The sequence below is a fragment of the Camelus ferus genome, chromosome 31 (assembly GCF_009834535.1).
Source record: "Camelus ferus isolate YT-003-E chromosome 31, BCGSAC_Cfer_1.0, whole genome shotgun sequence".
Taxonomy (NCBI): domain Eukaryota; kingdom Metazoa; phylum Chordata; class Mammalia; order Artiodactyla; family Camelidae; genus Camelus; species Camelus ferus.
The window spans coordinates 13,916,171-13,941,930 of NC_045726.1; the positions used below are offsets into that span (position 1 = coordinate 13,916,171).

The 25,760-nt window shown below is 37.1% G+C and overlaps 1 protein-coding gene across 4 annotated transcripts in view; it reads right to left on the reverse strand.

The window, feature by feature from the left end:
• The window catches only part of PPP3CC (protein phosphatase 3 catalytic subunit gamma), a 68,140-nt gene extending 45,137 nt beyond the window's left edge, over positions 1-23,003 (reverse strand). For 2 of the 4 annotated variants that reach the window (XM_032470924.1, XM_032470920.1), the window contains exon 1: positions 22,645-23,001. In XM_032470924.1, coding sequence (XP_032326815.1) covers positions 22,645-22,693 — 49 coding nt within the window. In that variant the 5' untranslated portion in view covers positions 22,694-23,001. Of the gene's footprint in view, positions 1-22,644 lie in introns of all 4 variants that reach the window. The other 2 variants (XM_032470923.1, XM_032470921.1) reach the window with 2 other exon arrangements.
• Between the last annotated feature and the right edge of the window lie 2,757 nt (positions 23,004-25,760).

The following is a 25,760-nucleotide window of genomic DNA, read 5'->3' on the forward strand; positions in this document are numbered from 1 at the left end:
AAAGATTTTCAAGGCTAGTTTTATTCACCTTGAACCCCAGACTCCAGGTTGATTTCAGGAAGATTATGCAACTCAGAGATCAAACTCCCACTCATGGCCACATCTTTTGTTTTAGTTCCTTCCCAATCTTAAGAAATGTGTTTCTAGAATGATTTTTTTTTCCACTCCACTGTTAAAACAGAAATCATTCTTGACATGGTTGATGACCACATCCAAATCACATTGCGGATACTTAGCAAGGAAAATTACGAAACAGAGTATTTGTCTTTACCTCATCTCTCTCCTCAAAAGCAGAAGCGTAATAAGTAATAAAACAAACTATTTTCATTACCAAGTAACTCAAATAATGATTCTTCTGTATTCTTCAAAAAATTCACACAGTGAGAGGGCCCAGTCCATCAGTGTTTCAGCAGAGAAATACTGCACTGAGGCCCGGTATCAGCCTGCATCTTTGGCTGAGACATTCTGGCGTTACAGTCAGGATAAGAAGCCAAGAGAAGAGGGGAGAGGAGGCACAAGGTGCTCTGTTTCCCTAAGCCTAGAATGTTCTTTTAAGACCTTTTTCAAAGCATTTTCTTCTCAGCGTCTGTCCCCCACAGGGATGCCAGAGCCATGGTATCTTGTCTCAAGGAGCAAGAGGGGAGAAGAGCCAGAGGAAATGCTGACGTCCTCGGTCCACTGATGATTTTAAAATACACAGTGAAAACTCTTTACCCATCAGGACCCTTAGGGAGTGAGTCAATTCGAACAGACAATGGAGTTTTTTCTTACTTTCTTTTTTTTTTTCTATTTTATAAAATATTGATTATAACTACATATATATATACGTAAAAATTTAAAAACAAAAGGCATATTTATGAATCTAAAATTCATACAGAATTAATGAAGTCATTTTTAAAGGATGGGATACAAAAATACTAAGTGATAAGAAATATGCCAAATGCCTCATTTAAAATCAACAAATGTTTCAGTGTTAACTCTGCTTAAAAATAAATCCATATGATATGATCTGAATTGCGACTAAATAATGCATTCATAAAGGCGGTAAGGAAATATACCCAAATATTAATGCTAGGTAACAAGGTGCTGAATTATTTTATTCTTCCTACGTTCCTATTTTTTAACTTTTGCCAATGACCCTGTATTACAGGGAAAAAAACATATATCTAAGGAGTCAGTATATAATTATTTTGTACACTGTATGGTCATAACAATATTTTTTAAGTGAACAATAAAAATTGGAAGAAAATGATGAAAGCATAAGCAAGAGTGTTTGGGCTACAGGTGGCTTTTTTTTTTTAAAATCTGCTTTGCCCTACATTGTAACTTTTCCAAGTTTTTATAAAAATTTTATTAAAAGAAAAGTAATGGATGCCGAGCGCAAAAAAGGCAATCCCATTGGCAATAACTTTCCCTATGTTAATCAATTTTACACCTAAATAAATAAAGCTTTTCTCAAATCAGCAGAGCTGTACCCCAAACTGACTCTTACCAGTAACATTCAAAAATTCAACTCAAATTTAAGTTATACGTCTAAACAACCAAGAGTTACTAAGATGACAAAGAGGAAATTCTGTGGCTTATGCTTCAAAACATACAAAGACACTGTGTTAGCAGGAGGCAGGACCCCCAATATGCCTGGCCCATGGCATATACACACTTTATCTCAGTTACTCCATCAAACAATAATCTAGGTACCACTGTGAAGGAAGTGGGCAAACATAATTAAGGTCCCATATCAGGTGACCTTAAAATAGGGAGATTACCCAGGTGGGCCTGACCTCATCAGAGGAGACCTTTAAATCTGGATCTAGAGGTCAGATATAGACGAGTTCAGAGATCTGACGCATGAGAGGGATTTGATGTGCAAGTTCTCCATTGTTAGTGTGAAGATAGAGGCCATAGAGCAAGGAATGCAGGCAGCCTCTAGGAGCTGGGAGTGGTTCCCAGTTGACACCAGCTAAAAACAAGGACCTTTTCCTACCATTGCAAAGAACTGCCAACAATCTGAATGAGCTTAAAATCAGACTCCTCCCCTGAGCCTCTACATGAAAACCCAGCCTGGTGGGCACTTTGAACCTTTGAGTCCTGAACAGAGAAATCTATGCCACCGATGTACTTCTGACCCACAAAACTACCAGCTAAAAACATGTTAGTTGTTTTAAGCAACCAAGTTTGTGTTAATTTGTTACACAGCAATAGAAAACTAAGACTTAATTGTTGAAGTCAGTTTTTTCCTAAGGCCTTTCAACAAACACAAATACATTTTTATATACACAAGAAACTAACACCAACTGCCTCTTAGAATCGAAACGGAAGTCACAATTTATAACTGTACTATGACTCATAAAACAGATAAACTGAACCAAAACGAAACCACAATGTGCAACACAGACTATCTAAACTCAAATTCTTTTTAACACCAGATCCTTCAGATCCATACGTTCCAAGATAAGATCTCAAGAAAACCAATTTAACAGTAACTCTGCAAAGACACTAGGTCTGGTCTAACACTAGAACGTCATGAGTTCCAGCAACTCATGTAGTTCACAAATTCTAACTAATCCTTGCCCAGGTTACATACAAACTTACACCCTAAAATCCAGAAGAGTCTTTCACCTATCAACAGTATCTGATGAGTAGCCTTTTCTTACTGCCTCCCCTGTTAAGATCCCTCGTCCTCTGGTTCTCTCTGCTTGTTGAAGCAAGTTAAATAAACCCATTTTTTTCTTCAACTACAAATAAATCCTTTAGCTGACCTTGTTTCTGAGGAGACCCGTGACTGTAACAGTGTGCACGTATGAGACCGCTTAATTTCCACCTGCCCAAAGCCACCCTGCCTGCAACAGTGAATTACCTGAGCTTCAATGATTTTGCCAAGTACTTCAGGGTCAAGGTGATATTTGGGTCCTCTGACTTTCAGTCTTACCAGATTGTGCTGTTCAGGAGTGAACTCTGGCTTCTACCTAATGAACAGCATTCCTATTATCTGTCTGCTTGTTCAGTATCTTGAGTGTAAGAGGAAATCCAAAGGCAGACGACAGGCGTGGACCTAATTAAGTCTATCCTCCAGCCAGTCCCAAAGGCTGACAAGTTCAGAAGGTCTCATTAGACCAGAATCTTTAGACACACTCTGCATTGGGTCAATTTTTCTAAAATTTCTTAAGGACTTTCCTTAATCCTTATAATCCTGACAGCTGTTTTGCTGAATTCTGCCTGCCTGCAGCCGAGGTTCTGATTGGCCCTCAGTTGATGAAGCTTATCTTTGGTGTCACTCCATGTCTTCTGGAGACATACGGTTGTGAAAGTGCCATCCTTAACAATCGCGGCAGGTCACATGGCGTTTTCTCAGTCTGAATCTGTGTCTCCTCTACCTCCTTCACATTTTCAGATTATGAATATATTCATTAAATGGCATAAATTCACTAAGGAAAAATTCTGAATTACAATTGGGGAACTTTTACATGAACAGAATGGTTTGAGAGGCACCTCAAAGCACAACAGGAAACAAGAGCTCTGAATACCCAGTGGTCTGCATTCTTTAATATGAGAAGGCTTCCAAATGCAATTCAAATTCTAAAACGGCCTACCTGAAAGACTTCCCAAATCTCAAGATAAAAAAAAGAACACATATGGAAGAATCAGGCTTGTGTAGACCTCCCTGATCTCCATCAATTGGTCCACATTTTGATATGCCTGGGAGATACAAAACCTGGAAAAGCCTAATTGGCATCACCCTAAAAAGAATTTAGAGATTAATTAATCGTTAAGAAACAAGGAACGCCCTTACAATTCGTAACTCTCTGGAAGTTATAAGGTTACTCAAGTGGTAGGAATTTCTAACACCCTCAGAATTTCCCTCTCACTCAACCTTTAACTTTTTTTTTTCCAGCCTTTAACCCTTATCAATATCTTTCATTACTGATTTTGAAGGAATAAAGAACATGTGTGAAGACGGGAATGTGACTGCGTATTATCAGCTGTGTTTTTCTCATCTAGAAATAAAGAGAATAATTTTGTCTCAAAATAAGAAATGTCTGTCTCACCACAAAAAGGAAATGGTAATTATATGGTGTTATACGTCGTTAGCTAAAGCTATGGTGGTAACCGTTTTGCAGTACATAAGTGTATCAAATCAACACATTGTACACCTTAAACTCACACAGTGTTATATGTCAATTACATCTCAATAAAGCTGGAAAGAAAAAAAAAGAAAAATTTCTGATTGCGCCAAAATGTAAAAGAATATACTGAAAGACAAATTAGACAGTTTACCATAAGGTTAGAAAGTCTGAGAATAAGTATACTTTATTTGTCTGGGTTTGCAATAGCTACAAAAAAATTGTGAATAAAAAGTACGTTAAAATTTTCAATGAATCTGGTCAAATGTGAGGGGTTTATCATAAGGAATAAAGGCTTATAAATCCTTTTAATGCAAATTCTTTCATGAATAATAAACAAATAGAGTAAAACTAGAATTTGATTTTCTTTCTGTTAAAAAAGCAAATATTCTGTGCCCAGAGAAGACATTCTTTAAATCATCAAAATATTCTGTTAACTCTGTGCTTTTTGACAAATTCATAAATCTTTTTTTTTTAAGTTTCTTACTTTTGGAAAAAAGTGAACATTCCTAATAAACACTGTCACTTATTGCTGTGTTTTTAAAGACACTGCCTGTAACCTTCAGATAGTCATGACTTACATTTTGTCACATAACTATTCTCTTTGATTTTGTTCTTCTCCAAATTCAGAATAATAAAGCTGTGAAGATGTTTCTCACATCTACAATATCTTTGGGTTTATACTAAATGACCATTAGGTAACACAAAGATTTGATCCTTTACCTTATTAAAAATATTTTTAAAGGATTATAGAAATTATTAGTTCTGTTTGGCATTCTCCAAATTTTAATTAACTCAAAACTATTGTGAGAGCTCTTTGCTTTATTAAAATTGGGTTAAAAGAATATAAAAAACCCAACAAAAAGAGTTCAGCCTTCCTAGATTAATCATGTACATGTAAAATGTGTTAAAAAGTAGATAATGCTTCAATGTTTGCACATCTTTCAGGTTAAAGATATATTTATATACAAAGACTGACACAATAGCTAGCTACAAAAAGATTTTATCTCTAGGTTTAAATAAGCCTGTATTGGTGAAATTCATAATACATTGTATAGGATAAATCAAAGGCCTGGAGGTTCGTCAATGTCCTCTCTGTTCGTAACATATTCTTACTTTCAGAATAATCAGTGACTGACTCCTTATAAAACGGATCATGCATTTTAATAGAAGATCCCACTTTCTTCCATTCTGATAAGGCTGGTTAATATAATAAATTAACTACAGCTTATAGACTTCAACATCTACAAGTAGTTTCTGCTTCTTGCTTACATTCACCTGAAGTTCCCAGCTAGAATCTAAAGATCAAGAACAGAGCCTTGCGGAGACATGCCAGAAGAACTTCTGTAAAGGTATACATCATGCTCTTGTATTTATTAATACTAGAGAGAATAAATTAATTATGTATATTACTGACATCATTGCTTTGGACAGACACTGAGCTAGGATTTCCAGAACTGCTTTGGTCCAAAAGCAGAAGACAATGTGAGTAGACTGTTTATGTCCAAGATCAACAGAACACAATCTCCCAGATGCCAGAAGCCACTGATTACCATGCCCTTTGCATGATTTGCCCTTTATCCTCTTGGCTATTTTTTTCTCTTTCTGCTGGGTCAAGATTCTAGACTGTCAATTAACACCCTGCCCTTTATTCTTAGTACTACCAAGACCTTTATCCTTGATAATCACCAAATGCAGGACTAATTCTTCAGATACTGGCAAAGGTGAATAATTCATATTCAAGTTAAAGGGGAAAAAATGACTTGGTTACCAAAGGGAGATCCAAACAAGATATGGGATATATGGGACATCATTTCAAACTTTAGTAATTCTTGTTTGAGATTTTTATCTTGTTACAGATGCTGGATGTGTGATCTCCAGAGTCTTAAATGGTACAATCAGTCATTATGCCAAGTGATTCAACAGATGTCATCTAAGAAAAAGAACAAAATGGCTTGGTGCTTATAGAGGTCAAAATTACTACCATGAAAAGCTTGATAAACATTCATAACCTAACAATGGTACAGAGCTTCACTGAGCACTTCCCCTAAATGGTAAATCATCCAGCTTTGTTAACAAATGATCAGAAGCAAAGAGAGAAATCGAAACAGAAACCACAAATTGCTCCCAAATGCTGAAAAACTGATTCTGACTATACTTCAAATAAAAAAAAAAAGAAATAGAAAAACACTATGACTTAAAAGTCAGATAAAGTGAACCAAATGAACCAAACCACAATGTGCTCTGCAGATTATCAAAGCTCTTAACTTTTTTTAAACATTGGCTCATTATGTTCCAGTACCATGGACAAACTTATCTGACAGTAACTGCTCAGGGACTCATGTGTACTAAAGATAAAACCATTGATTATTTCCGCAACTCACCTAAATTACATATTCAAGCCAGTCCCTGCCCTGACTACCAACTTCCATCCTAAAATCACTCCCTGACTAATCTCAGCTCCTAAAACCCTGTATGTCCTCCTAACTCCTTCCTTCTGAGATGCCCCACGGTTATTCTAGTATGTTAATCCTTGCTGCAACAAGCTAAATGTAACTTAGTTTTGATAAGATAACAGATGTGTTCCTCATGGTTTTGGGGAGGAGGCTTAACATCCCCTAGGCAGGGAACTGGTAGCCCAGAGTTAGGGAGGGAGGGACAGGAAGAAAACTTTTTGCTACATACCTTTTAAATTTTTATACCATATTATTGTATTACTTATTCAAAAAATAAATAAAATTAGAAGTTAGAAATGTATATAACCCTATTATAAATGAATCAATGAACAATAATACCACCAATATCCAGTCTGGTTGCAACTAACCCAGGAATCAGAGTATTGCTGGTTGTCAGAGAGGAAAGTTCACAACCTGTTTCCACAAGGCTAGAAAGATTACTGACCATTAATGGATCGCCAGCACATCATCAACAGATCTTTGCGTCAAAACTCAAAATCGCTTCCTGTTTGGAAACTGAATCTAAATCAGTCAGCAGTTAGAGGTGATAATTAGCTTTATATCTAATGGGAACAAAATTTTTATTATACTATGTGTTTATTAAAATCAAATTAAAAAATAAAATAAATTTTAAAATGATATTTGTATGATTAAATTAACACACACCAAAAGGGGGAAAAATCAGATTTAAGGACCACTTAACCTGCCATCACATAGCCTCATAAGTAAGGCTCTGCTTGATAAATACAGCTCATACAGTGCTGTAAATAAAGTGAAGATCTTCAAGCTATTTTAAAACTTTTTTAAAATTCTCAAGCATAGAATTTACAAAAATCGAAAGAACAGCATAATGAATACACATGTAGTATCAATGTTCAACCTGCTCATCTTCAAGTTATTCTTTATCTATTTTTCTGCATCAGACATACTATATACTCAATATAAAAGAATTTTGGTTTTGGTTTTTTTAAGGGGGAGGTAACTAGGTTTATTTATTTATTTATTTATTTTTAATGGAGGTACTGGGGATCGAACCCAGGACCTCATGCATGCTAGGCATGCACTGTACCACTGAGCTATACCCTCCCCCCCAAAAGAGTTTTTTAATAACAGATACGAACTGCTATATATAAAACAGATAAGCAACAAGGATTTAGTGTATTGCACAGAGAACTATATTCAATACCTTGTAATAACCTATAATGAAAAATAATCTGAAAAATATACATATATAACTGAATCACTATCCTGTACACCTGAAACTAACACAATATTATAAATCAACTCTACTTCTATTTTTAAAAAAAGAATTTTTAAAAAACTAAAGAGCACAAAAAACAATAACTACCACAAAAACAAATCTCTTAAAATGCCATCCACCAAAGATAACCACTATTAAAATTTTGGTGTGTATCTTAATCTTTTTAATATTTAAATACTTTATAATACTCTATGCAATACTGTAATCTGTCTTTTGAATTTTTATTAAACTACTAAAATTACCTCACACCAACAAATATTCTTCTACAATAGAACTCTCTCAATTTGCATCATGGAAATAATATAATTTATCTAACTAATCTGCTATTATTAAACATTGCAGTTATTCTTATTTTTTATTTTTGCTATTATGAATAAAGTGGCAACACATATCTTTGTTTACACAACTATAAGCTCACGTTTATTGGTCATCTGAATTTATTCATCTATAAATTATCTATAAACATCATATCCTTTGCTCATTTTTCTTTTTGTCTTTGTAAGTACAAAAGATGACTAAAGATACACCCACGTAGCAAAGCTAGCATAAAGTGCAAACATTTTATCCTTAAAGCATACTTTTAAAAGGAGGCATTTCAACTCCAGGCAATGTTTCAAAGTAAACTGTATTCTTCTAAAGCAAACTACTAGTCCCTCGTTCATGGGGAGTCTCCATTTATTTCCTTCTCTCAGGGTTTCAGTTCAATTTTGCAGTAGCCTATCAACCTGTGATTTCATTTTAGCCAAAGTAAGTCATTTGCACTAAATCCTGTATAATTTTTAGCATACAGGTTCCATGACTTATTTTTTTAAAATGAGCTTTATTGAGGTGTATTTAAGTACAATAAATTACACCTACCAAAGTGCACAATTCAATAAATTTTGACACGTCTCTGTTTGTCAAAGCATAACCATTATTAAAATATAAAACATTTCCACTACACCCAAAAGATCCTCTCCTCTGTCTCTAGCACCCGGTAAGCACGGATCTGCTTTCTGTCACTACAGATAAATTTGCACTTTCTAGTTTTATATGAATGGAACTGCCCAGTGTACAGTCTTTTGTGTCCAGTAGTTTTCATAAGCATAGCGATTCTGTGATTCATCTGTGTTATCAGCAGTTCGTATCTTTTTACTGCTGAGTGGTACGCCATTGTGAGGATACACCATATCGCAGTTATCCATTTACCTGCTGATATTTCCTGGTTTTGGCTATTATGACTAAAGCTGCTATAAACATTCGTGTTTAGATTTTATGTTTTCATTTCCCTTGGGTAAATACCTAGGGGTGGGATGCCAGGGAAGGATGACAGGTGTATAATTACCATATTAAGAAACCACCAAGTAATTTTCCCAAGCAGTCATACAACTTTCCATTCCCACCAACCGTGCGTGAGAGTTCCAGTCACTCCACATCCTTGTCATAATTTGGTAATTGTCTTTTTCAATTTCAGCCACTCTGATGGATGTGCAGTGGGTAATTCACTGTGGTTTTAATTTGCATTTCCCCAGTAGCTAATGATGTTGAATATCTTCTTGTATGCTATTGACCATTTGTACATCTTCATTTGTGACTTGTCTGTTCAAATCTTCTGTTCATTTTTTAATTCTGCTGGTTGGCTTCTCATTAGTGAATTTTAAGTTCTTTTCATATTCTTGATACAAGTCCATTGTAAGACAGACATATTTTCTCCAGTCCATGGCTTGCCTCTTCATTTTCTTAGCAAAACATATTTATAAGAACAAAAGATTTTAATTTTGATAAAGTCCAATTATCAGTTTTATAACTGATGCTTTTTTGGCACTTAAGAAAACTCTGTCTACCCTAGCTTACAAAGGTTTCTTCTAAGATTTCTTTTAGAAGTTAATAAAAATGGTGAGTTTCAGCTTTTACATTTAGGTCTATGATCCAATATTAATTTTTGTATAGGGTAAGTGTCAGATTTCACTTTTTCCATATGGCTATCCAGTTGTTTCAACACTATTTATTGTGAAGTCTTTCTTTTCACTGTTGAATTGCTTTGCCAAAAATCAAGTGACCATTTATGCGTGGGTCTACTTTTGGACTCTACTCAATTCCATTTACCTGTATCTCTAGCCTTTTACCTTTTCCACCCTCTCTTGATTACGGTAGCTTTACAGGAAGTCTTGAAAGCAGGTAGTGTGAGTCCTTCAACTTTGTTCTTCCCTTTCAAAACTGGTTTGCTTATTCTCGGCCTTTTCCTGTGTAAATTTTAGAATCAACTTGTTAATTTCTATTAAAAATACTATTGCAGTTTTGACTGAGATTGCACTGTATCTATAAATCAGTTTGGAGAACTGACATCTTAATAATACTGTATTATCTGATTCATGAACATGCTATAACTCTCTCTTTATTTAAGTCTTAAATTTCTCTCAGCAATGTCCTGTGGTTTTCAGTGCAGAGATTTTACATATTTTTGTCAAACTTATTCCTAACTATTTTATGGTTTTTGGTTGATATTCTAAGAATTTTTTTTAATTTCATGTATTAATTGTTTGCTGATAGTATATAAAAATATAGTTGATTTCTTGTATATTCACTTTATATCCTTTGCCTTTGCTAAATTTAATTACTAATAGTTATTTTGTAGATTCCTTGGGATTTTCTATATGAAAAATCTTGCAATTTGCAAATAGAGACGGTTTTACTTCCTTTTCAGTCTGTATGTCTTTTAGTTCTATTTCTTGCCTTATTTCAGTGGCTAGCACTACTAGTTACAACATTGAACAGACGTGGCAAGAAAGATGATTATTATATTATTCCTAATCTTAGGGGAAAGACATTCAATAGTTTACCATTAAGTATGACATTAGCTATAGGATTTTCACAAATGATCATCAGCTGAGGAAGTTCCCTCTATTTCTAGAGAGAATTTGAGTTTTTTAGAGGTATTTTGTTTAAATCATAAATGAGGTGTTGAATTTTTGTCAAATAGTTCTTTTGAATTTACTGAAGTAATCAAATGCATCTTCTCCTTTATTCTGTTAATATATAATTATATTAATTGATTTTCAAATGTTAACCCAAACTTGCATTGCTGAGATTAAACCCTCCTTGGTAATAATGCATTCCTCTATTTATTAATACATTCAGTTTGCTAATAACAAGTTAGCTAAAATCTCTGATGCTGAATTATTCATGTTGTGCTGTCAAAAGTATCAAAAGACGCTTTTCAATATAGGTTTCAGATTTCAATTTTCTTTTTTTCAATTAAAAAAATTTTTTTGGAGGGAGGTAATTTTTATTTATTTATTCTCATTTATTTATTTTAATGGAGATACTGGGGATTGAACCCAGGACCTCGTGCATGCTAAGCAAGCACTCTACCACTGAGCTGTATCCTCTCCCCTCAATTTTCTTAACTGGAGTTGCAGTAGTAACAGTGAGCATGTTTATTGGTTGTGTGCTAACTACACGATAAGCATTATGCTAAGGACTTTACATATATTGTCTCATCTAACATCATAATACTCTATGAAGTATTATTATCCCCATTTGACAGATGTGGAAACAAGGTTTAGGGAAATTAGAAACTTTGTCAAAAATCTCACAACTAGTAACTGGAGGAGCTAGAATTTGATCCCAGGTCAGTTGATTCCAGAGACTAAGCTCTTTGGCTATAGTGCTTTACCAAATAAATCTCTAATACTTTTTCTTAATACATAAATCAAAGTAATAAAAGACAGGTTAGACTGAAAATAATCTCCCTGAGAAGCCACTTAAATTTAAGTTCAAATGAGAACTACGCAGATGTAACACGCAACAAGTAACATTTATATGCAAGATACACTCTTATGAAAACAAAAGGATTTTACACAATTCTAGATACTACAGAATTCACAGTTAAACAAAACATTCAATAACTGAATAAATCTAAGTGACTATAACAGGGCTTCCTAAAATCCTGGATAATAGTGATATTTGTTAAAACCTGAAGTTCTGAAATCTGAAGGAGACAAAGAGCTGGAAGGGTTCTTTGAGTAAAATTCAAAAATATGAGGGAGGTAATTATATACTAAGTTACAGAATTCCCTATTTATTTGGCATCTACTACGTGCTCACACTGTGTAGGTAATGTGTAGATTATACAATTTTAACACATGGATTCTACCTTAAAGAAATGTATGTTCTATTTAAGCAGACAAAATAATTAATATAAAACAAGATATAACATCAACACAGAACAGTTATGCAACACACTGCACTGTACAGACAGTATGGAGGATTATACAGGGGTTTTCAGCAGATGGCTACAGAAACGAAGGAAGGGCATGGGAAAGGGCACTGAACCTTGAGCTGGATATGCTGGAAGTTCCAAAGCCACTTCCTCATTTTTAAGTGTTTGTAACAGCAGCACTCCACTCTGGGCACCAAAATAAAATAAACAGAAAGTATACTAAAAAGGAGAAAAGAGCAAATTCCAGACATACATGTAATATATTGTATGTATGTATATTTTTAATGAAATATTTCAAATAATAATTTTACATAAAATAGAATAGGAAATAATACAAATACTACAAATACCCATGCACCTATCATGTAGGTTTAAAATATTAAGTTTGCCGTATCTGTTTCAAATATTTTTTAAGAACTAAAGTGTTACAGATATAACTGAAGGCAGCCTCCATCCTTTTCCTTCCACCCAGGGGTAATTAGTACCTTTAAGTAGTTGTGTATCCTTCTCATATGTATATAATTTTGTCACAAATATATATACATATATATACACACACACAAAATACAGTATATTCATAATTTTTACATACGTGGTATCATACTGTGTGTCCTTTTGCAACCTGCATTTTTATATTCAACATTGCTTTCCAAATTTATCTGGAATGAGGCCAAGGTACCCATATTTTCTTCACCTTTTTTTTAAGCTCTACAGGTGACTCTGGTTGGTAACCAGAGTTCAGAATCATCACTTTAAGCCTATATATATATATAGGCTTATATATATATATATATCTCCAAGAAAGTTTTTAGTGCTCCCAAATTGCTAACATATTTCAACCTAACTTTTTTTAACCATGAGTCAGTTGAAGTTAGATTACCTGTATTTCAATAAAAATCATTTTCACAATGCTTCCAACTCAGAAGCAAAAACTCTAATCAAATCAGGTTTGCACATGATTCAGAACAATAACCAAACTATAAAAATGAGTTTCTACAGGGGATGGGTTTAGCTACAAAGGGGAAGTAACACAAGAGTCCAGAGTCTTGTGGTGATAGTTCAGTTGCGTACCTTGATTGTGGTGGTAGTTCCACACATGTGAAATTGCACAGAGCTGTAACACACACACACACACACACACAAGTCTGTGTATAACGGTCAAATCTGAATAAACTCTCTGGATTGTACCAACGTCAGTTTTTCGGTCCTGTACTGTGGCGGTATGGGATACTGACACTGGAAGAGACCTAGGGGAGGATGTGCAGGACTATCCTGTATATTTCTTTGTATCATCCTGTGAGTCTATAATTATCAAAATAAAAATCTAGTAAGGTTTAAAAACTAAGTTCCTAAAGTACACTGAAGAAATTCTGCAGCCTTTTCATGGTCAAATTCAATTCAGTATACTGCTACAGTATGCACCCACTACACAAATGATACGTATTTTCATCAGCCCAACATCTGATGCAGACCTGCAAAAAAGAGAAAGGCCACATTGGTGACGACCACTGTAAGCCCACAGCTAGTATAAAAGATAAACCTTAAAAGTTACTGGCCTATAAGCTATTATTTTTAGATTACCGTATGGTCTTACCCTCATGGGGCTCTAGGATTTACCTAAATAGCTATCTCTGTTCACTACAAATAACCCTGCTTTCATTCCTATTTTAAGCCAGCAAGCCTGCCCTACTTTTGCGGACTTATTTCCTAATCTACTCACCTGCCTTTCCAATCATGAACCAGTTAAACACTGCTTAAGAGGTTATATTAAATATTATTAGTGAAAGTCATATGTACCTTTCAGACACTTTCATAACCTATTAGAATTGTAATTTCAAGCTTTTTGAGATTATTCCCTCTGTTCTTCGATAGTCCCAGAACTCCCGAGTCTGCAGAAACAAGAACTTTAAAGTGACATCATATGTTTTCAACAAAACAATGCACAATAATAAAATCTGCTTTCACAAGTAAATCCGTGAATTACCTTTATACCCTGGCCATTCACTAAAACTATCCTATTTTATTTTCAAACTTCCACAAAGCCTTAGGTCACAAGAATAAAACGTACCTAGGCATATACACACAAAAAAACCCACAAATTAAATTCTTACCCTTTTAAGGCCACTGATCGACAAAGTTTAAACTTGAAAGGATTATCAATTTATAGAGTGAAGGAGCAAACATTTCACACCAGGTATAGCCTACAGTTTAGTCATCTGCTTTTCCCAGTGGTATTAGTCATAAAAAGCTCCACCGTTCTAATTTTCTGTTACATTTTTGGGAGGTTATCATATGCTACACTGAGTACTTTTCAACACAGCATTTAAGCTTCTGAAGATAACCCTGAAATGTGCTGCTTGTAGTAGAAACTCATCAAATATCTGCTTATGAATACATGATTTCCAAAATTCTATTTATACTATAGAAAAGGAAATTTTCACCATTTTTATTAAGCATTTTAGGCTTAAGTCCTTTCAAAAGCTAAGGAGACTAAGGTTGGAAAATATAAAATACAACGCTCAAACTATCATTTCACATATACCACTTAAAGTCAAATGGATAAAGAATAGCTAACACTTTTTAAGCACCGACTATGGGCACTATGCTAAGCACGTTACATAATACAATATGAAATACAATCTTTAAATTCTGAGGTAGGTACTGTTATCTCCTATTCTAAACATGAACCAAGGAAAAATAACCAAAGTCACATGACCAATAATTAGCCTACGCTCCTTCCTGCACTGTCTTCAATAAAATAATCTTCTTATGCTTTCACTTACTTAAACATTTACTGAGCACCTCTGTGCTGGGCGTCGTATTCAGCATTAAGAATATATGGTCCTTGCACTTGAAGAGAACAGCTCAGAATAAATAAAGAATGAATTAGAAAGAATTTCTAATTAGAAATTAGAATGGAGGTGGGTGGGTATAGCTTAGTGGTAGAGTGCATGCTTAGCATGCACAAGGTCCTGGGTTCAATCCCCAGTACCTCCATTTAAAAAAATTTTTTTAATTAGAATGAGTAGTGAACATAAAAATATTTAATGAAGTTTGTAAAGCAATGAGACTGCTCAGGGGAGCATACAGGAGGCAGTATCTAACCCTCCTGATGACAATGATAGCAGCTAACAATTACGGAGAGCTTACTATATGCCTGTCACTACACTTCGTGTTTTTTAATAAAAACAACTGTCCTACAAGCTACGTTTTATTATCGCTCTTCCTCAGACAGGGAAACTGTGATTAAAACAAAGTTAAGTGATTTGTCCAAGGTCATGCAGATACTAAAAGAGGCAGAATGTGAATTCAGGTACATCTGACTCCAAAGCCCATGTTCTTAAACCATTACTCATATAGTCTCCTAGTAAAGGAGAAAAAGCTTCTCGATGTCCTCTTGGCTAAATCTTGAAAGACAAATAGGGCTAGTAAATTAGGGGATAAGATTCTACATAGAAGTAATGCAAAGAACCCATTCACAGATATACCAAAACATGGCATTCTAGGGAAATATGAGTAATAGGAAAGGAGGTTTGGGAATGGAAGTGTGAAATGAGGAGGAAGTAACACAAGGTTAGAGGTTTAACACAAAGGGAACTTCTACATCAACAAAGTTAGAGTTTATCCTACGGGCTGGAAGTGCTCATGACGGATTTCACGCACAAGAATGATCCTTTACATTATCCGCAGATCACGAGGGCAGCGTGGAAACTAAACAGCCCTAGCAAGAGGCTACTGCATAGCATAAGCGAGAAGTAAGAGAAGGAGATGAAGCAGAAGGTTATGTAGAGACCAGAAGTCCACAGAACTGAGTCTGGCAGAATGGGACATGAAGTCAAGGGGATAAGGAGTCTGGCCTGACTCCCAGCCCTGTCATCTGAGCCAGTGACTAAATGGGTAAGTGGTGTGATTAACAGGGATGGGAAACACACTTTGAAAATCCTTTCTACCTCCTTTCCTTATTAGTGCTTTTTGATATTTATTTTATCCTTCTACCACTCTACTCACTTCAATCTGGCCAATAAAATAGAAACAAATCTATCACAGTATCCATCTGGGTAATGCTTGAATTATCTATAATTTTGGATTATATTCATAAAGTGATGAAGCCTCAGTTTTGGGGTGTTTGTTTTAAAACACAGAGCCATCAAAATAATCCTGCTTTCTCCTTAATGGAGGCACTGTCACCTGCCCTAGTGGTCTTCAGCTAGCCCTCTTCCTTCTCCTCTTCTTCATTTTACCTCTTCCAGTTCTCCAAAACTTCCAGTCTACCCATCCTCTCAACTCCATAGTCAGATGTACTCTGTTTCTTCATCCTTACTTCTGCATGTTCTTCCAAGCACCATCATGTAACTGCAACAACCTCTTTTCCTGCTAAACAAGTTGCCTCCACTCCACATCAGCTGTAACGTATTTTAACTGGGGCGGGAGAGGGAATTAGGTTTGTTTATTTATTTATTTTAATAGATGTACTGAGGATTGAATCCAGGACCTCAAGCATGCTAAGCACACACTCCACCACTGAGCCATACCCTCCTCCCCTGCTACAGTGTACTTTAAAACTCATGTTCTTTTTTTTTTAGTTTGCCTTCTCTAAGACACCACTGAATACTCAAATATGATCGTGCCTTTCCCAGGCCTAGTTGCTTTGAGAAATTTCTTAATTGTATTCTTTTTTCTCTCCCCAACTTCATATTTTGAAAAACTGAAATCCTATTAAAGAGTTAAAAATAGTAAAATGAACATCCATTTACCCTTTATCCGTACAACCATGGTAAACATTTTGCCACTTTTGCTTTCTCTCTTGACAAACACATAACTTTTTTTTTCTGAACCATTTGAAAGCAAATTGCAGACATCCATAACATTTCAACCTAAATACTTGATCAGGTATTGCCTAAGAATAAAAATATTCTCCTTTATAACCACAATACTGTTTCATACACCCAAGACAATTGATATAATGTATCTAATGTGTACTCCATTTTAAAATACCCCCAGTTGGCCCCAAGATGTCTTTTATGGCTTTTTAATTTTCCCTATCTAGGCTTGGCACTGTACTTGACCGTCACTCCTCTTTCATCTTCTCTTACCTAGAATATAGTCCTTTTGCCTTTTTTATTTTTCATCATTTTGACATTTTTGAAGAGTTCAGATCAGTTGTCTTGTAGAAAGTCCTATAAATTGGATTTGTCTGATTGTTTACTATAACTGGATACAGATTAAACACTTTTAGCGAAGGATTACATAGGTAATTCTTGAATGAATTCTCAAATTATTTCCTAGTGTTCATTTCATTTAGAATTTCACTCTCTTGGGCTATTGTCTAGACACTGCACAAAAACATGAATTGTTAGCATTCAATAAAACTAATAATGACCATCAAAGACACACATTGCCTTGGCCAGCTTATATAGCATATTTTTTTGTCACCCAGCCTAGAGATCCTAGTTACCAAGACACCAATGATAAAACACTAGTTTGCCAACAAAATAAAACTGAATACAGGGAATTAAAATTTCTCTCTGCATACATGTAATTAATTAGGTAGATTATAAAGATAACTAAGTCAGGTATCACTTAGGTTGGGTTGAAATTTTTAGACCTCAGTTATGCAATTTAAAATAAAGCGAAAATTTAGACATGAAAACTTTAAAATACAGTGTTATATTCTATTAATGGTTGTACCAAAAGACGATAATGATTTAAAAGTCACCCCTTTATTTCCATTAGTCCTTTAACAATTAAGTAGCAGCAGAGCCCCCAAACGACTCCAAGTACCAGAATTAGCTGAACAATCTTGTCTCTCACAGGCATATATATCTAGAAGTTAGCTTTTCCCCAAAATGTCACCTTAATGGAAAGATATTCTATTACCAGATACTGCTTAGGAAAAGGTTTTTAATTAATTCTTTAATTCACTTTAAGTAATGAGTCCTTAACATTTGTCTCTCCAATGATCCAGTAACATTTTTTTTTTTTTACTTTACAGTAAAATATGGTAATATGTTACTTTATGGAAGAAAGCTTTATTATCAATAATATAAATAAGGTTTCAATCACAACCATTATCATACGGTAAAAAAGAACCTTCTTCCTGCTCAAAAAAAAAAAAAAGTTTAAATTAAGATGTCCTTTCCAAGGTTTGAGAATTCTGCTCAGAGGTGTGAATCTCAAAGAGCACTGATTTCCAATGTTTAAATAGTTTGGCAGCTTGTTAATTACAATGGTAAACTAAGCATAATTTAAATACTGTTGATAAATTCAACAGATGTGAGTGAACTACAGGCTCACAATGAATATTTATACTTGAAAATGTTTCTTCTGGGTTGGTATTGTGTCAAATGATTAAAAATATAAGCAGCAAAATATGGACATAAGCACTTTTAAGTCATTTTCATGCTGACTGAAACCATTATGAAAGAATTTAGGTAAAAGTACAATATTTGTGTTAAAATAATATGAAATATTTGCATAATAAAAGGTTTAATATGTCATCCGTGTTCCTTTAATTCAAAATATACCAGCAGATGGAAATAGCTGACTCCTGAATAAGGAAGGGGTCAGGGTTGCCAACCATGCACACACTAGAAAATCCAAGTACAACTTACAATCAGTCCTCTGTATATACATCGGTGGTTCCTCCCTATCCTAGCTACCTCCCTATCTGCAGGTCCACATCCTTGGATTCAGCCATCCTTGGATCATGTGGTAGTGTAGTATTTACTACTGAAAAAAATCCACGTGTAAGTGGACACACAATTCAAACTTGTGTTGTTCAGAGTCAACGGTACCTGAAAAGCATTATGAGCAGTTGTTTCTGGAAGGAGGAAATATGAAGCCTTTGTTTTCTCCCCTTTTGCCTTTCAAATTTTATAATTAGCAAGGGTAAGCTTATATTTAGAAGAAAAAAATTTTAACCCTTGGTAAATCCATTCTCATAATATGAAAAAGGAGAAAAGGAGTCAAGAGGGGAAATAGGCCAGAGACTGAAATGGGGTTCAGTGTACATCGTGGAAATGCCATTTTTGCCCATACTACTGTTCTTAAAATCTTTTAAGAAAGCCATAGCCACACTATTCCCAGTGCCAGGATATTAAAGAATCAGCAGCCTCCAGAGTGTGCCACAAATGACAGTACATTCTGTGACTATATATTTGAATTCCAAGAGAATGGGAGACCTATAAGAGCAACCCACTGAAAAGAAGTCTGACTTTTCTGTTAAAATCCATTTGGCTGCCAGATAACAAGCTTCCAATGGATTCTCCGTATCTGTCATGTAGCTCCTGGTGAAATCTTCTTGCTTCTGAAAAAATTCAGCCCAGAGGACTAAACTATTCTTTTTTTTTTTTTAATAAAAATCACTGTCAAAGAAAAAAAAAATCCCTCAAACAGGAAAAGAAACTTGGAACCCAGAAAAAAAAAAAAAATCAAGCTGAAAGATTTTCACAGTTCAGTTATTTGAGTTTCTAGTTTTCTACTCCAGATACCAGTAGTGATGCCCCAAGTGCATATGGACTGTTCTAGAGGCTCACACAAACAGTATTTTTAAAACAAAGATGAAACAAATGAGCACCTATTGGGAATACACTACAGATGGCTCTCCATACACATTTAATGAATGAGTGAAATCATAAGAATTTTTATATTTTTAAACGCAAAATAAATACCTTCAACTGCTAGAGAAGAAACCAGCTGCCAGGGAAGTACTAGGCGGATTGTATTACTGGTCTTTATACGTTGTCACCATGGGATTCCATCCACCCACATGTCCTTTGTATCCTCGAAGAGGTGTTTTCCTGCTGGGGACAGTTTCCTAACTTACACACTTTCTAATTCTGATATTTTCCAATGTTGATGATTTCTTTACTAACCGCTTATGTAGTTGCTGATCTATTATCAAACTATTATCATGTTTCATAATACTACCTTTTCCTAAGCTTTTCACATCCGTTATGCTATTTGCATGGCTGAGATGCTTGACAAACAAAGTATTATTAACCCCATTTTGCAGATGAGATTACTGAAGCAAAAAAAGAAGAGAAAGTTTAAGTGAAAAGGCAAGGTTAAAAAAAAGAAGGCAAGGTCACAAGTAAGCTCCAGAAGCAGCAGTAAAACCACCCATCTAGTCCTTCATTTTAGGAAAGTTGCTGTTGAAAACACACTTAAAATACAAATCACTCCCACCCACCCACTCTTCGCCAAGATTTGCTCAAGCAAAACAATTAAGGAGACTTTAAAGTTAACAGGAAGTGACAGAACCAAAAATAACTGGGGTGTGGTCTCACCTCTGAAAAAGATCCCCAGCTGTGAATAAATGCAGACAACTCTGGCCAGACAAGATAACATTAGGTCAGGATTTAGTACCCAATACAATGGACCTTAGCTATATATACACAGTGACACCTTACTTTCTTAGAATAAACCTCAATACTTCAAACTCAGGAAAATCCAGAAAAAAAAACAACATAAGTAATCAAGAAGCCAAAATTGCTGTGTTCAAGTTCTTATGCTATAGTTTTTATCTATGAGATAAATCCACACATTCTAAGGGCCTGAAATCATTTATGTTTCAGTTATTTAAGAGTAATCTTATAACAACATGTAGTAATTTATAATTTTGCCAAAAAGCAAATTTGAATCATAGACTATGAAGGTGTTCACTTAACTGGGCATACCTAGTAATAAGCCAGCACCTGCATTTTAACTGCATTTTATTTTGCTTTACTTCTATATTTAAGGGTCTGAAAGAGTCATTAAAAATTTTCCCTTCCATCTTATGGCATGTTATGGTGGAAATTACATGTTACAATGGCGATCAGAATCTGAGATTCATGAAGGTCTGAGGACTGCCACTAAGCTTCACTCAGATCCTATTTATTCTGACTTGACACATAATTCTGGTTTATCTGGTTTCCCTGCCTACTTCAGCTTAGAAGTGGCAGATTAGAAGGTCATATTTTGACAGATAGAGAACAGTACTGGAGAAGACAAACTAAAAACAGACAAAAACACTAAACTGGTATAGCAATGAGGAGTCATTTTAGTTCAGGAGGAAACTGCCAACACCCTTATACAGCAGAATGCACCGGCCATATTAACTGCACAGGACAGAAATTAATGTACATAACGGTGACCTTGATTTATCAAAAAAAGGTTATGTTTAGAATATTCTGAATCTTGAGAGGGTTATATACTTTTTATGGGTACATACTAAAAAGACTGACATTAAAATGGTCAAAATAATTTAGCAGTTAAAGGGCTGTCAGTTATGTGAACAATTCACTTAAGTCCCTAATGATACCAGACAAATGCTGAGTGGATAAATCTCAAAAATCCCATTATATTTAACAAATACTATATAGTGTAGATAATGAACATTTATGATCAACACTTATGATGATGACTTTGGCCGGGGAGAACTATGTTACACATTAAATTTACACAGTGTAGACAATCAACATTTATGATGCTTAGTGTTTTAGGGGGAGAAAAAGACCTAAGTTAAACAGTAAAATTCTCTCCCTTTGTTGAACATTCAGTAATTTTTCTCACCCTTAAAAAAAATGTTTTCTTGTCACCAATTTTGGTTTCCTTTCTCCTTCTATTTGCCAAAGTGAAAAAATAAAAGTATTTTAATAGTTTTCCCCACTTACAGCTAACCCCTTTATCCAGAGCCCACTAACACACCTGATCTAGGTATAGTCCCTTCTCATAAAACAGTGCTTTCATACCGAGTGTTAAAACTCAGAAGAGTCGTACTTAAGTCTTATGGCTGAACAAAAGAGGCACATAAATTAGTGGTTATGTTCAAACCACTATTCTTCGTTTAAGGGCAGAGACAACTACAGTGTAAAACCATATAAGCATTAGTAAGGAACACTTTAGTTTACGTTGGACATCTGAATCAGAGAATATCACTCTCCAAGTCTCTATGGCCAAAAGGAAAATAAAACCCCAGCCATCATGTCAAGAAATCTGTATATCCCTTTCAAACATCATAAAATGGAATTATTTGTATTTATTTCACTATATTGTTTCCTTTAATAACAGCAGTGATTTGTGATGAGCTGGAGAAAGTGGGCTAAAAGGTACATGGTATCCATCCCAAAAAAAGGGTGGGGAAGGGGCAAGAAAGACCCGATCCTATAGAAGGGGAGGGGCAGAAGGATCTGACTTGGAAGAGTCTACTTAACTCCCTATCCGCATCACCCTAGATGGCTTCACCAGACGAGAGACTAGAAAAGAGGAATCATATCTCGTAAAAAAGATAGGGATCCAGCCCCTTTTGGGGGCGGTGGGAGAAGAAATCCCCACCCTGCCTGGAAATCCGACACTACGGGGAAACAAACGAGCCATCTCGGGCTAGCTACGGGTCCAGGTGCAGCAGAAAACGCCCGGCGCCCCCCGGGACAGCCCGGGTGGGGATGCCCGCCTCCCGTCTCCCACTCCCCCGCCAGGTCCTCCTCCTCCGGGATGGGCGCAGCCCGGGCCCCCGCCGCCCTCCCGCCCCCCGTCCTCAGCTCCCTCCCTCCCGCCCTGAGCCTTCTCCCGGCCGAGGGCTGTTTCCCGCGGGTCCACTGGAAGGCCCGGCCCGCTTGGCACCTTTGATGACGCGTTCGGTGGTGGAGAGGTGGAGGTTCCTCCCGGACATGGTCCCCTCGGCCTCCTCCCGGTCCAGGAGACCGCCAGACGTGCGCCTCCGCCTTCGTCCCCAGCCGTCTCGGCTCCCCGGGGCCGGTCAGCCCGCTGCGCCCCGGCCCCGCTCCTCAGGGCGGCCCAGGCACCAGAAGGAGGCGGCCGCGGCAGCCCGGCCTCGAACCCCACCGACACGATGCGGGCCCACTGGCCGCTCCTTCCTGACGTGCCGAGTCGGGAGCGCCCGCGACCGCGGCTGAGGGAGGAAACCCAGGCGGCCGCGGCTGCTCGCGGCCGGGGCCCGCGTGCGCGCGCGCGCGTTCCCGCCCGGCGCCCTCCCAACTTCCCGGCGGCCCGCGCGCCGCCGCCGCGCCGAGGCCCAGCGCGCGCCCCGCTGCGCCGGCCGGTGCGGCCGCCTGACCTCGCGTCCCGGACGGTCGGTGACCCTGACTCTACCCTTCGCGCGGAGGCCCTTGGCCCGCGCCCCCAGCCCCTACACGCGCCTGGCGCACGCGCGTTTCCTTCCTCTCCTCCAGCTTCCGACAGTCGGTTCTGCCATCTCTGCCTGTCCTCCCCGCAGCTGACTCCTTCCCGGCTGCCTGCGCCGCCGGGGCCTGGAGCACCGAACGCCAGCCCCTTGGTCCTGCACCGAAAACCCCAGCGGAGCAGCGGCCATCTTGTGACCCGGCCGGCGCGACCCGGCAGCTGCTCGGCGGGGCCCTGAACCTCCTGTCCCCCTGGGGCCACCCTACCCTCCGAGTCCTTTCCACCCGAGGCCTCCTTCCCTTTCCTCTGGGTCTCCCCCGCCCCCAACTCTGTCTCTAGGAGTCGTTATCAATTTGACCTCGTTCCTTCCCCTAGTTTCCCCTCCCGCCAGTCACCAAGCCCATTTAAACCCCTGATTTGTCACATTTGTTGAAGGCAGTATAGGAAGAAGGACGTTCGCGTCCAACCTATATCAATCCAGAAGTGGAGGGGAGGGGCGGTGTCAGTTTCCAAGTGGGGGTGGGGGGTGGGTAAGACCCTCCGCTGGGTTTCACGATGTCCTCACTTCTTTCCACTTACAAGAAAGGGGACCGTCAGTCGCTCCAGGGAGCCCCTGGGCCAGACCTCCTCTGTGCAAGGCACTGACCTTCTGCGTGTCATCTACACAGTTAGAAGCAACCCCGTCCTCCCCTTTGACGCAGTGACACAGTACCTGCCTCCCCGCTCACGCTTACTGTGGAACACGAGCAAGTATCCATCGAGTCTTAATCTGGCTGATCTCTAGGTTAAAAACTGACCTTTCTTTCCTTAAATTGTAAGCTTCTAGGCTTACTACTCTAGAAACTATCTTCCCTCGAATAGAATAGAAACTGTCTTCCCTCACCGAGTATAGTGCCTGGCAAAGTCAAAAGTATTTTGATTTTAGCCATGATAATGGAATATTGAAACTAAGATCCAAGGAAGTATATGCAACTTAACAGGAAAACCAGTCTTAACAATTACTGTGGTGACCAATAAGTAGTCAGATGTGGTTCTGTACATTTAAATTAAATAAAATTTAAATAATCATTTCCTCAAGTGCACTAGCCACATTTCAAATGCTCAGTAACTACCTGTGGCTAGTGGCTACCTTATTGGATATGGTAGAATATGACGTTTCCATCATAGCATAAAATTCTTTTGGACAGCTCCCAGCTAAAAGACTACAGGAGGTAAACCTAAACCCCATTAATATAGATTTATGTATTGGGAGGAGAGCTGAGGATATACCCTGGAGTCAGAGTCTGAATTATGCCTTGCAGTTTTTACCTAAGGCCATTCATAGCAACCCCAACAAGGCTGTATTACTTCAGGAGCTGAATAGATTTTGGTTCTGTTTTCTTGGGTGTTGGCTTAAGGCTTCCACTCGAGAATTGTCCAGTATCCCGAGGAAGTTCTTCACTTAAGAAGTAACCAGAGCTCCACAACGCTATCAAACAGAGTAAATGTCTAAAGGTCAAAAAAGTTGGTCCCTGCAGCAGAGTAGATGCTAAAATACATCTGGAAGAACATAAACAAGATGGCTAAAAACAGTTTAAGAAAACATTGCAAGCCAACGTGGAGATGGATTATTCAATAATAGCAGTGAAAAAATTAACTGACTGATGGGATCTCAAATTGGAGCCACTCCATAACATCAAAATAAAGTGAACCTAGTTTAAAGACTTAACATGTTAAAAATAAAATATCACAGCGAAAAAAAAATGTGACAATGAATATATGTATGTTCATGTATAACTGAAAAATTGTGCTCTACACTGGAATTTGACACAACATTGTAAAATGACTATAACTCAATAAAAAATGTTTAAAAAAATAAAATAGAACGTCTAGAAGAAAATGAAGAAGTTATCCTACTTGGATAATTGTGGCAATTCTAGAGCTATTAAATGCCAGTAGATGGTGACACCCCTTCCCCACCACGGCACATTTATCAGATCAAAACCAATTTAGTGAACTCAGAGGACTTTCTAAGCTCAAAAGTAATCAAAGGAATTACAAAAGAATGTGATTTTTGACTATGTGAAAAAGATAAAACACAATTAAAGGGCACAAACCTGGGAAAACAGTTTATCTTACATGTCAGAGTAAAGAACTCACTGTTCAATAGAAGAGCGCTACAAGTATGGACAAAGCTCGTGAACAAAGAATTCATTGAAAAAAAAAAAAAAGTCGAGGGAGAGTATAGCCCAAGTGGTAGAGCTCATGCCTAGCATGTGTAGGTCCTGGGTTCAATCCCCAGTACCTCCTATAAAAATAAATAAGTAAACGTAATTAACCCCCCCCAAAAAACTGAAAAAAACTCACTATTCAACTTCATAAGTAATAAAATATGAGAATTAAAATAAGATGCCATTTTTCATATAGCAAATTGGAGAGTACTTTAAAAAGGTAACACTTGTTAGAATTACAAGTTAGCATAATTTCTTGGGAGAGGGATTTGGCTGTATCAATTAAAGAAGATATATTTATGGCCAATGAAAACATTCTCAACATTATTAAGTCATCAGGAAAATGCAAAATAAATCGTATTGAAATACCACTTTACTAGCTTAGGA